Source organism: Tupaia chinensis, unplaced genomic scaffold (genome assembly GCF_000334495.1).
Source record: "Tupaia chinensis unplaced genomic scaffold, TupChi_1.0 Scaffold000263_1, whole genome shotgun sequence".
NCBI lineage: Eukaryota > Metazoa > Chordata > Mammalia > Scandentia > Tupaiidae > Tupaia > Tupaia belangeri.
The window spans coordinates 2,486,189-2,499,815 of record NW_006159743.1 but is presented as its reverse complement, the minus strand read 5'-3'; the positions used below and the strand labels follow the sequence as shown (position 1 = coordinate 2,499,815).

Genomic DNA, 13,627 nt, shown 5'->3' with positions numbered 1-13,627 from the left:
AACATTTCTACGGCCTCTCGAGACTTCCATGGTTTATTACTGTGTCTGCCCTTCTTAGCTGCTCATTAGAGAATAAGCTCTACAGCACAGTCTGCTGCGTACTGTGAGTAGGAGATATAAATAATGAGCACATGGCTTTTCTTCACAGCTCCATCGTATCCGACTAGAAGAGCATAAGCAGGCAAAGGTGGCCAATAAAACACTACTGTTCACAATAAGACCAGAATTAAGTAGCTAGGAAAACGAAATTTTTCCATCAGTTAGTTGGGTAGTTTCATACACTTAAATTTACTTTCAGTTTTTAACATTTTTTTTGTCTATTTTTTTTTTCCTGGGAGGATTCCTCCCAGTGTTGGGCATTCTTATGCATTCATTGTTTTAAATAAAAATTTCATGCTTGTACGACTAAGGGCAGAAGTTACAAAATGTTCACTACAGCAAGTTAAGTAAACATTTGTGTGATTTAAGCTACTACAAAACAAGTGGTCAACACGCTGGGTTGATATATAACAGACTAAAGTTGTGTCTCCATGTCCAAATCGTCGATTTAAAATTCCAAAAGTCCTCGTGGCAAGACTTGATTGCTGATCATTCCTAAAGAGATTTTTCAGTATCCCAATTTTTGCATTATGAGAAATCTCTAACATATTTAAGAATTCACAATGGAATCAAAATCACTCAGAACTACACTGTAGTTGCCTTCATCCTGACATCTTTATCCTCTTTTCCACACAGACAATAGCAGATTCTTTTGGACGTTTCCAGCAAGAAAAATGATCCAGGATGTGGATGTTAGGTAGTCACAAAGAATCAAGTAGCTACCAATAATTTAGGGGGAAAAAAATTATTTCATTCTAACACAGCCTCAGAACATGGCTTTAAAGGCAAAATAAAACTAATTTTCAACTTTGGGTTGCCAATTATCCAGCTTATGAATGAAACCAGGCCATTTTGCTCCTCTCAGTTAGTTCTCCTGCTTTGGGCCATTTCTTGATTTGCTGAAAACAGCTTTCAGGATAGGAAGAGAAGGTAATACGTTAATCTTGCGAATATTTAGTATCTGTGTGAAAACATAAAAGCATTGGGAAAAAGGTGAATTTTGTACTTTCTGAGGTTTTTCAGTGTCAATGATAGTGTTTATACTTATATGGAAAACTGAAAGCTCACTCGCTGTTTTCAAAAATGTAAGCATGAAAATGAAGTAAATTGCTAAGTAAACTGCACAATAACTTGGGACAGAATGAAAACTTCATACTTTATTTTGGCTTTTAAAAATCCTAGTAAAATGTGGTCATTGGAATCTTCTATTCACATTTAGACTACTGACTTTCTATGGTGCAATGAGAAACTATTATATGAGACTGCAAGGTAAGTTGGTCTCCACATGGAGAGACTTACAAAATAAGTGTGACACAGTATCCTCTAACACCAAAATGAGTTTGAAATGTTAGCTCTTCTATTTCTGTAAAACAGTGCAATTTGTTTTTAACCGTATGTTAAACCTATCAAAGATATACTTTCCAAATAAAAATGAGTCGTATGAGTCACAAAAACCATATAGAAAGATTTTGTTGCTACAGCATTTTCTGTTCCTTTATGTGACTCCCTATAAAAAGTAAAAATAAAAGCTAGTTTATGTTATATTTGTAACCCACTGGATTGTCTTCCACTGTAGATCATAATGGGATCTTACCAGATCCTTACTGCAAACGTACATGATTACAGTAACTAAATTTCCACGCAGATGAATAAAAATGTTGGAGAATCAGGCTGAGATTTTTCTAGTACTTTACAGTGTGCAATAATAATAATAAACCCGTTTTAGACTTAATCCTGTCGTCAAGCTCTGCCAGGTTTCTAAATCTTTTCTTTGTTAGCGTTTGAAACGTCTACTGTATATAAGAGAATTAAGAAGGTATTACACTATTAATGCTTTTCAAGTCAAAAGGCATGTTATCTAGAAAATAATTTAACACTGTAATGGAATCTTCAAGATCAATTGTGTTTTATATACTCTGCAGCAAAAATAACATTTCTAGTAGGAAGGAATTAGAAACCTAGCAAATTCTAGACATTCACATATTTGTGTAAACAACTTGCACATGGTTTATTACAGTTCCATAAATATTAAGTCTTATATTCAGTTTTCCGCTAATTCTTCTTTTATATATTATAATAAATATATACGTTATTTGAGTACATGTGTGTATATATTTTCACACATATATATGTCATATATACATAAAACAGCACTTAATGGTCATTTTCTTTGCATGTTCAACTCGAGGGGGGGAAATGAATTGCTATTATGCATGACCCATGGCGATCTTCCTTTCCGCTTCACAAATGGCCATATCGGGATGTAAACAAAACATTGGAGCGAGTCATTCCCGGTGAATTGTATTTCAAGTTGTAGGTTGGTGTTCTCATGAAGAATTGGGTACTTCCTGGTAGCAAATACCTAAAAATGACAGTTAAAAATTTAGATATTTAAAAGCGAATTAGGATTAACATCTCTCTCTAAAGGGTTTTGTGGCTAGTAGTTTACATAGTCATCATGAGAAATGTTCCTACAACGCAATGCAATTCATATAAAAAGATTTCCTCCCCCAGTTTGGAGAGGAGAAAGGAAGAGAGTCATACAACCTCACCAAAAGAACTGAATAGAGAAGTAATATATATTGATATCCCAAGACATCCCATAAAGAGCTCTAGTACTCAACTGCTATGAAATTGTTTATGTAGCTCAAATGAACGTGCAGTTTATCATCAGTCCTTGTAAGTAATGTGTGGGGCCAAATATTTTTAAAAACATATGATATGATAATCTAACTAGCCACATTAACAATAATTATTTCAAGGATATTTGGACCATACATCACTGATATATTATGGCTATAAATAATCTAAACAAAAAAGGTAAAAAATTCATAACTACTTTATAAATTTTATTCTTAGTGCTTATGATTACAGAATGTCAAAAATAATCATGATTATAGATTGTATATAATCCTTGCTGCCAAATGTATTTCAGAACATGAGATTTTTTACATACTTTAGAAAGACCATGTAATCATAAACAGTCATATACTATATATTATATAACACCTGCATCAAGGTCTTGAAGCAGCATCCTATAAATAAAATATTAACATTTCTTTCTTCTTTCTTTCTTCCTTTTTTAGAGATTTTTGCTTGAGGGTGCATGCATTTACAGGAGAGACATAGAGATAGAAAGCAAGAAAGCATCCCCCAGGGGAGAATAGCCATGCCTCAATCCCTTCTCCTCCATTCTCCTCTCGGGATTTTAGGCATGCACATGTGCCCAGTATGAGTTTCAATCCACCAGGTCCAGGACTTGAACCATGGTTGACCGTGGGGAGTACAGTGCCCTAACCACTGCTGGCCCTAACATTAACATTTCTGTAACAAAATGTATGACCATTTAAAATAAATCAGATGGCTAAAAACTACAAACAATATCATGTCAGCTCAGGTTAGATTTGCCATAAATGGGTTACTTTATTTGAAAAGTTTTAAAAATTGGGAATTGTAAGTAAGAGATAATGCACCAAGGACATTCTATAAAGTTCTGACAAAGATATGTATTTCCAATGCAGAAGTAACAACAGAAGGAGAATTGTAATTAGCAGAGCTCTTGGGAAAACAATGATAGAAGATCAAATAATGTATTTTATTTTATTTGACATTATGATCCTTCAGTAATAAGATCATATGATGAAATTGAGGGCCAATGTCACCATCAGTTACCTATTATGTATTAAGTAATACTGATAACTAAGAAACCACTATGTCAATAGAGTCTATGAATTTCATGGAAAGGAAATGAATTAATTATAATCAAACTGCGTACAGCATTCATATTAAAATATAATTTTCCATAACATACATAAATATCATTTCATCATGAATTATCTAATATTATTCTCTAAATCTCTTACCTAATACCACAAACTATAAATAATTGCTCAAATCATTAAGTTAATAGAGCAGTAAAATAATATACAACAAACCAAATTAAATCAAAATTGCGTAATGGGTGATGAATAATGAAACAATTGATTTCTCACATCATAGATTATATAAATTATTTTCTTAATATCATCTGGGTAATTTATACGGATTAATTATTATGTCAAGAGCTGATGAAGTCATTATGATTAATTGGTTATATTCTGCCATGAAGAAAACTGCCATTCCTATCTGCGGCAAAGATACACAAGAAAATAAGGTGTTTCATCAAAATCCACTATTTTGTGTTCACTGAGATTTATTCTATCTACCTCCTATTGAAATTTCTTTCTGATTATGTTGATATCATTACACAATAAAGAGGTACATGTACCAACTTCCTGTCAAAGATTTTCTAAGCAATAGTTACTACTGACATTTCAGCAACACTCACAAAAACTTCTGAGTTAAAGATCTCCCCTTTGGGGACCAGCAGATGGCAAAATGGTTACATCACTTGACTCCTGCATGGTCAAACATGGTTCAAGTCCTAACCCAGAGGTATGTGTGCCCAAGATCCCAAGAGGGGAATGGAGGAGAAGAGATTGTGGCATGGCCATCCCTCCTGGGGGGTGATTTCTCACTTTCTGTCTCTGTCTCTCTCTGGGTCTCTGGCAAGCGTACACGCCCTACAGCAAACAAACAAACAAAAATATCTCCATTTTGTATGTGGAAAAATAAAAACATAAAGTCCAGAACCACAGTCAACTTACACTATTTTATTGAAAAAATATTTAAAAAAAAATTTTTTAGAAGTTTTTGCTATAGGGTGCATGCATCTCCCAGAAAGACAGAGAGAGACAGAGAGACAGAAAGTGAGAAATCACCCCCCAGGGGGATGGGCATGCTGCAATCCCTTTTCCTCCATTCTCCTCTCGGGATCTTGGGCATGCACGCACACGTGCCCAGCATAAATTTAAGCCACTGGATCCAGGACGCAAACCGCACTGGGAGTCCAGCAACATAGCCATTATGCCAACTGCTGGTCCCTTGAAAAAATATTTAAATAGTGTTTTCTATATGTCCAACACTATTTTAAGCGCTTTACAAATATTAATTCATTGGGTTCTCATAACAATTCTATATGGCATATTTCATTATTAATACATTTTTACAGAGGAATAAACTTCATGAGGCATACAAGAGTCAAAAGCTTTGCCCATGGTCGCATAGCTAGTAAGTGGCAGAGCTGGGATTCAAAGCCGTACCTCAGTGCTGCTAGCAACTCTACTATATTGTCATGATGATTCCACACAATTAATTGTCATTATATATGGATCCCAATTTTAAATTTTAAATTAAATTCCAGTTATACTCTTTTTTTTTTCCAGAAATTTGTACAAAATAACCTAGAGAGTAGAAAAAGATCTTACGTGCCACAAACTTTTTTAATAGAAGCAGAAAAGTTAAAAATGAAACCTCTTTTAAGACTTGGAAAAAAAGTTGTTCAGAGGGAACTAAAAAAAGCATACAAAATCGCATTGGAAGAAACAGTTTGCTTCCCTAAAGCAAGTGCTGTGGGATATTTTGAAGCATTACAGAGAAACACACTGGATTGTTTGCCTTCATACCTCCATTAATATCCATTGGTTGCTCTCATACTAGCTGAAATGTTCTTCTGCAATAAAGTTAAATAATACAACTTGGCATTTTAGCAGGAAGACCATCACAAGGAAGTGGATTTATAGACTATATCTAAAGAGTTTGCGTAAAACATCCCCAAAACGTGAAAGTCTATAACTTTATTTGTATTCTAGTTTATTCTTGATGCAGAAAAACAGCTAACTCGTGCTAATACCTCAGACTACCTTATTGCCACTTGTTTAACATACGTACCCTCACCCTTCATCCCTAAGGCTGGGTGTGTACATCTTCACATATGCATCCTACAGACACAGAACATGCATATGTTTAATTCCCAATTGGTGAAGAATTGGTCTTTCAAGTTCCCACTGATTCCTGACCATGGAGGATCTCTAGAATATGAAACATTTCTAGACTGGCAGAGGATTCACCTTGAAATTTTAAGCTACACCCACCTTCTGAAATCTTCCTGGAGTAAGACCAGGATCCCTCAACCTCACAGAATAAATTCAGCTTTCTGATTTGGAGACTGTAAAGTACATAAAGTTCATCAAAATATCTGTCCTGTGTTCTAGAAAAAATTTCATTGTAGTAAAATATATAGAATGACATTTACTATTCTTTTTACCACTTTTAAATGTACAACTCCACGTATTAAATACATTCACAACGTTGTGAAACCATCACAACCGTCCAGTTCCAGAACTTATCATTCCAAACAGAAACACATTAACTATTAAATTCCTATCTCCCCTCCTTTCTATCCCTGGTAGCACATCTGTTCTATTGTCCCTAAAAATTTGCCTATTCTACGTACTTAATATAAATGGGATAACAATATTTGTATACTCTTATCTGTCTTATTTATTTATTTATTTATTTATTTAGCTATAGGGAGCATGTGCTTGCCAGAAAGGAAGATAGAGAGAGACAGAGAGACAGAAAGCGAGAAATTACCCCCCGGGGGGATGGCCACACTGCAATCCCTTCTCCATTCTCCTCTTAGGATCTTGTGCACGCATGCACACGTGCCTGGTGTGAGTTTAAGCCACCGGGCCTGGGACTCAAACCACAGTCGACTACATGGGAGTCCAGCGACATAGCCATTACACCAACTGCTGGTCCCTGTATCTGTATTATTTAACTTAACGTGTTTTCAAGGTTCACCAATTTTGTAGTTTGTGTCAGAATTTTATTCCACTTTATGCCTGAACAATCATCCAATATGTGTATACTACATATATATATATATATTTTTTTTTAATATATCTGTAGATAGATTTTTTTTTTTGCACTTTTGTGCTACTGCAGTAAATAATACTGCTCTGAGGGACCAGCAGTTAGCGTAATGGCTATGTCCCTGGACTCCTATGTAGTCAACCACGGTTTGCGTCCCGGACCCAGTGGCTTAAAACTCATGCCAGGCACGTGTGCGTGCGTGCCCAAGATCCCGAGAGGAGAATGGAGGAGAAGGGATTGCGGCATGGCCATCCCCCTGGGGGGTGATTTTTCTCTTTCTATCTCTGTCTCTGTCTGTCTGGCGAGTGCACACGTCCTATAGTAAAAACCTCTCAAAAAAAAAACAAAGAAAAGAAAAAAAAAAAAGAATAATACTGCTCTGAACATTGGTATGCAAGTATGTGTTTGAGTCCTCCTTTTCAATTCTTTTGAGTATATACCTGTGAGTGGACTGCTGGTTCGTCTGGTAATTCTATATTTAATCTTTTGAGAAACTATCGAATGTTTCCACAACTGCCACACCATTGTACATCTTCATCACCAATGCATCAAGGTTCCAAATTTTTCACATCCCTGACACTTACTATTTTGTACTTTAAGAGTTATGACTATTTAGGTCTTGCTTTCTGTTTCTTCTTTTGCTACTTGTGTAATAGATGGTTTCTCAGAGGTTTGTTAACTTCATCTAAATTATCAAAGTTCTCACCATGAATTATTCATAACACCTTCTTATCAAGTTTTAATACTTGTAGGATCTCTGGTAATGTTTCCCATTTTGTTCTTGATGTTAACTATTTCCGCCTTTTCTATTCTTAATCAGTCTCGCCAGATGTTTATCAATTAATCTTTCCTAAAACCTACTTTAGGCTGTATTTATCTTTTTTATTCTATGTTTGTTTCATTATGTTATTAATTTCTGTTCTCATTTTCATTACTTGCTGTTTCTGTATTCTTTGGGTTTATTTAAATGTTATTTTGTCACCTCTTAAGATGGTCACGTAGATCATTTAATTTTTGTCTTTCTTTCCTCTACTATGTTTATTTAAGTTTACAAATATCCCAGTCGTAATGATTTAGCTGTATTCTACATTTTTATTTGTAATATATTGTTATCATTCAGTTCAAAGTATTTTATGCCCTTTATGATATCTTTGGTTCATTTAAAAGTATGTTTTATTAAACCTTCCAAAGTACAGGTTTTCTGGCTTTATCTATTATGTTATAGCTTAAAAATACTGCAGTCCGGAAAAAATAGCCTCTATGATTTCAGAATATATTGTTAACATTCAGTTCAAAGTATTTTATGCCCTTTATGATATCTTTGGTTCATTTAAAAGTATGTTTTATTAAACCTTCCAAAGTACAGGTTTTCTGGCTTTATCTATTATGTTATAGCTTAAAAATACTGCTGCAGTCCGGAAAAAATAGCCTCTATGATTTCAGTTCTCTGAAATGTGTTGAAATTTGTTTTGTAATTCCACTATATGGTTCATTTTGCAAAAGTTCCTAATGTGCTTAGTGTGTTGTTTTCTGAAGTTATTAGATTAACTTCTATAGATGATAATTAGGTCTACTAACTGTATTGTTAAAATTCTCTGTATTCTTACTACTTTTTCCCCAGGAAATGATTATTAACCTCTCCCAGTGTGGTTGTAGCTTTGTCTACTTTTCCCTTTAGTTCTGTCAAATCATCTAGAACAGTTACTCCTAGGAATCTACCATATTTACCAATGTTCCCATCAGAAGTCCAGAATTAAGATTCAGGGTCAAAAATATCTTTTCTGGTCACCAGGAGGAGAAGAAAATAAAACGGTCTGAAATAGCTATTAGACATAATTTCTTCATCTAGAGTAACCAGGAAGACTCATCCTCATTTGCCTACCCTCAAAAATTAGAAGATCCTTCAACAGAAAAATAGTTAAATAAAATCTAGGATTGTAGGAGTGACATCAGTTTGAATGAATTACTTCCTAGACTAGCATTTAAGGTACTCTTGATCATACCCCCAGAGTATTGCCTTTTAAAAATGACTCCAGGCCATCCTCATACCCTAGTGGTTAAGGAAGTTGTATCCCACATGGCCGGCTGCACTGTAAGCCCTGGCCCCAAAGGCATAAAATACACACTGGACACAGGTGCATGCATGGCAAAAATCCCAACAGAAAGAGAAATGGAAGGGAAGAGATTGTAGCATGTCCATGCCCCACTGGGTGGGGCTTTCTCCCTCCCCCCCTCCGTCTCTCTGTCTCTCTCTAGCGTGCACATGTGCCCGATGGCAATTTAAAAAAAAAAAAACCTTCATTTATATACTGAAATGACTAAAAAATAGCTATCACTTTTAAAATTATATAAAAGTATTAATGAAACTAATGAAAGTTTTATTTTAAAAATTTGCTTCAATCAAACCATTCAAGCTTTAGAATCTAACTTTGATATTTACATATTTTAAATATTAATAGTTAACTTTACCTCTACCCTTCTTATGACCAATTAGCTTCTATTTGCAGAAGAATTAAAATGGGTTAAAGTCCTGCGACAATACATTGACAGAATTTCAAGACAAAGAAGAATTAAAAATACATCTCTCAATACTTCTGTGAAAAATATTCTGAGTTATTCTGTTGTTGCAGGTTACTTTTATGGAAAATTCATTTTATTATTCTCCCTGAGATTCTTTTAATAGACATAATCAATTTCTAGATGTTTCAAAAAGAACGTCCAAGCTATTGTGCTTACATTTTCCTTACTGCTTATGAACTACTAGTTGACTTTTTTGACTATCAGTTAGTTTTTCAAAGTCATGGCTTACCTTCTTCTATCCTGAGTAGTGCTAGGCCTTGCACATACTAAAACTAAGTTACAGGGACCAGCAGTTAGCGTAATGGCTATGTCGTTGCACTCCCACATAGTCGACTGCGGTTTGTGTCCCGGACCCGGGGGCTTAAAACTCACACTGGGCGTGTGTGCGTGCGTGCCCAAGATCCCGAGAGGAGAATGGAGGAGAAGGGATTGTGGCGTGGCCATCCCCCCTCGGGGGTGATTTCTCGCTTTCTATCTCTCTGTCTCTTTCTGTCTGTCTGGCGAGTGCACGTGCCCTATAGCAAAAACCTCTCCAAAAAAAAAAACTAAGTTACATATTCATCTTCATTTTTAACGGTAGCTACAATTGTATTGAATAATGCTAATGTCCTTATTTATTCTGTGTATTTTTGCAGCTTAAAAACAACTTTTTCATGCTTTTAGAAAATGTTATTGTTAATTTTTAAGCCTTCTTTCTCTCTCTCTTTCTTCCTTTCTCTCATGAGTGAGAGAAACAGAGTAAGCAGGAGGGAGGGAGAGAAAGTAGACCTAACAGAGCCTTAACAATGTGATCCACAGGCCAGCAGATGGTGTGCTTGTTAAGGCTCTGGACACTCCCATATGGCCGACTACGGTTTGAGTCCCAGACCTGATGGCATGCTTTCTCACTTTCCTTCTCTGTATGTGTCTGGTCAAATGAAAAGAAATGAATAAATAAATGAAAGAAAATAAATAATTCTAAAATAAAAAAAATATGCGATCCACTTCTAGCCTTGGCCAGCCCCAGATCACAGGGATACATGTGCCTAACATACTCAGAAGGATCCTGAACACAAACCTGAAACCTTCCCAGGTGGCTCAGCCCCACAGAGCATCACGTTTACCCCTGCACCACCATCTATCCACTGGAAAACTACCTATTTCAACAACATTTCTAAAACTCAGAGTTTTAAATGGAACCTGACAAAAATTCATCTCCTAAAGATTTGTTTGGTGATGAGGAAATAGTAGAGGCATATTGAACAATTTTTATTAATCCAAAGGCATCATCCTGAGTGCAGTAGGCTCAAGGGTAAGTTTTCAGATCTTACTGTGGAACAAACGTTAAACTTATTAGCATATTTTTGGATGTTCTTACCCAGCTTTCGAAAGTAAAAGTATATAAGCCAAATAATCTCATTTCCATTTGTGTACTGCTATCATCCTCAGGTTTGTGTTGGGTGTCCTTTTTCAGTTAAAAGTAAAGATTATGCTAATTGAAAATGTTTTGTAGACAATACCATGTATGAATGTTCAGTTTGTAGCTTTTTCTTTAGCCATACAAGCAAAAAGAGATTTCAAACTGCATTGTGACATTATTTTATATAAAACTCACAGAGGCCAGGGAATGTAAGCCAGTACCTGGAATTACCCCAGTCAGGACCAATGCCTGAGAAGGATCCTCTTGTGTCAGTTGCATACTTGTAAACCACTAGCAGGCACTGTTTACAGAGCTCGACCACACGCTGACAACATTGGAGCTGCAAAGGAGTCACCACCTCCGGGCTTTTACTGAATATACTCTCCCAGGAGGATCTGTTGGCATGGAAACAAACAAGACCTCATATGTGCTGTTAAAAATGGCAGCCAGCTATTTCACTTACCTAGCAACGAACTGATAAGGGCAAGTAGAAATGTCCTTACACATTTGCAGTAACTACAGATGGCTGAGAGGTATATAATATATACAAATTAGGAAATTAGTCTTTGTAGTAGAAAAATATAACATCACATTCAATACTATTAATCTTTAAATCCTTTCATGCTAACAACTGTGGGTAGCTATTAGGATGGATTCTCAACACTTATGAAAACATAAAGGTACTCTCTACGTATTCATAAAATACTGAGCTAACTTCTCAAAGATCAAATATTCTAGTAATTCAAGTTTTCTAGGAATCTGTATTTATTTTAAGATTAATAATGATCCCGCACAAGGATTACAAAGTTGCTGCAATTTAGCTTGTAACCTCTAGGAAATGTTTAGGTTAATCTCCTGTTTATGACCATGCTTTTCAAAACAGTTTCAGACATAATTATGTTCATGATATTCCTAGAGCACAGGTTCTGTATTCTAGAAGTAATGTGATTTCAACAAGTACTGCCCTACCTCAACCCCAAAGGTAGTGAGGGACCCTCCTCCTTCAGCACATTTATTTCAAAGCTTATTTCAAAGGAGATAGCAGGGCACACTTTCTTGGTAAACCTTAACTGTGTGTGTGTGTGTGTGTGTGTGTGTGTGTGTGTGTGTGTGTATTAACAATTCCTAGCTATCATCGGGGCCCAATTTAGGAAAGACATCATCATCCTACCACCACAGATAGACACAGATAGAGAGGATTCGAGGGAGGGGCTGACATATCCCTTAGTGTAAACGAATCTCTTTTTCAAGCCTTGAGGGGAAAGTTTGGTTTGAGACTTGAATTGTTCGAATCTCATTTTACACGAATCAATTCACTTAATCCTCAAAGAGAAAAAAGTAGATTAGGAAAAAAAATATTAAGGAAAATATTTTCCTAAAGAAATGTACTTCCCATTTCCCCCTGACAATTCACTTAATCCTCAGAGAAAAAAAAGAGTAGACTTTCAGAAGGAAAAAATATTAAGGAAAATATTTTCCTAAAGAAATGTACTTTCCAATGGGAAATGCAAAGACTCCATTTTTAATCTTCTGTAGATATTTTATATATTTTGGAACTTTTAAAAATGCTTTGGAAACTCAGAGAGGTTTTTTTTTGTTGGTTTGTTTGTTTGTTTTCTAGAAAGGCCGTTGTTTATTTTTTTCAGAATTAACATGGTCCCAAAAAGAAAATCGTAAGTGAGTAACAGGTATTCTCAAAGAGAATAAGACTCAATTGAGTTAATTGAAAGAAATTATTTCTCTTTTATGTTCTGGGATGTTCAGGACTAAATATACTGGGTTTGGGGTTGTATTAACAGAGAGTAAAAGTGAATTTCATTCAAGAAACAATAATGTTCTAATTAAATTAACTCAAAAAATAAAATTTAAATTATTACTAAAGATAAAGAACCTAGATAGGTTATCTACCTGTTTATCAAGATGTAAGTTATAAGATATAAAATCAACTTACCTATTTTGATCAAGAAAAACACTGTAAAAAATAAATTAGGAAATATGTCTATAATTAGTATGCTTTAATCTAGTAGCCCCTACATGTCTAGACTCAGGGAGATAAAAATTTCCTATCAATGTAAATACACACGGAAAACATCTGTGTTTTGACTATCTACCTAGCACTTTGCTTTCCTCCTCTTCTGAGATTCTGAATATGTCTACAGAAGTCTACCTCTATCACCATTCTCTATCCTCAACTTGGATGTATTTATTTTTTGATATTTTGGAGTCATTTGACTAAATCTACTATCAGTTGAGGAAGAAAAAAAAAAAAGAAGAAGGATAAAAGGTGTCTATAACACTCTCCTTTGATGCAACTTTCTGAATAAGATGTGAGCTATAAGGATGACCAGTCTTGGCTTCTCATTCTCTCATTCTTTCATACATTTTTAAGATAAATAGGTAAATCAATATCCTGTACATAGTTATTTCTGGTGTGTATATTCACCACAACTGGCAAAAAACTCTACTCTGTTCTTTTAAGCCACATTTTAGTGCAGTATACCAAACCCTTAATAAAGAAAAAAGACCAGGAATGGGACCTGCTTCATCTGGGACTAGGCCAATGATGCCACCCCTGCACGAAGGTCACTTATCCTTCAAACTGAGTGATTTAGACCTGTGTCCCCCACCTCCTACCCACCCCTGGGAAGGAGAGCTGGGAAGTGCCTGTGTAATACTACCAAGCCTCAGTTTCCCTACTAGCAACACTAAGTCTTTTTAAAAGGTGAGAAGAGGTAGAAGTAGTTTAAAATAACGGTGTTTTTTTTTGTTTTGTTTTATGTTTTTTGTTTGTTT

At 35.3% G+C, this 13,627-nt stretch overlaps 1 protein-coding gene across 1 annotated transcript in view; it reads right to left on the bottom strand.

The window, feature by feature from the left end:
• Window positions 1–320: 320 nt before the first annotated feature.
• TTLL7 (tubulin tyrosine ligase like 7) overlaps window positions 321–13,627 on the bottom strand; it is a 98,053-nt gene continuing 84,746 nt past the window's right edge. Inside the window, 3 exon segments of the mRNA XM_014588182.2 lie at window positions 321–2,461; window positions 11,056–11,229; window positions 12,786–12,806. Of these exon segments, the coding sequence (XP_014443668.1) occupies window positions 2,341–2,461; window positions 11,056–11,229; window positions 12,786–12,806 (316 nt within the window). The 3' untranslated portion in view covers window positions 321–2,340.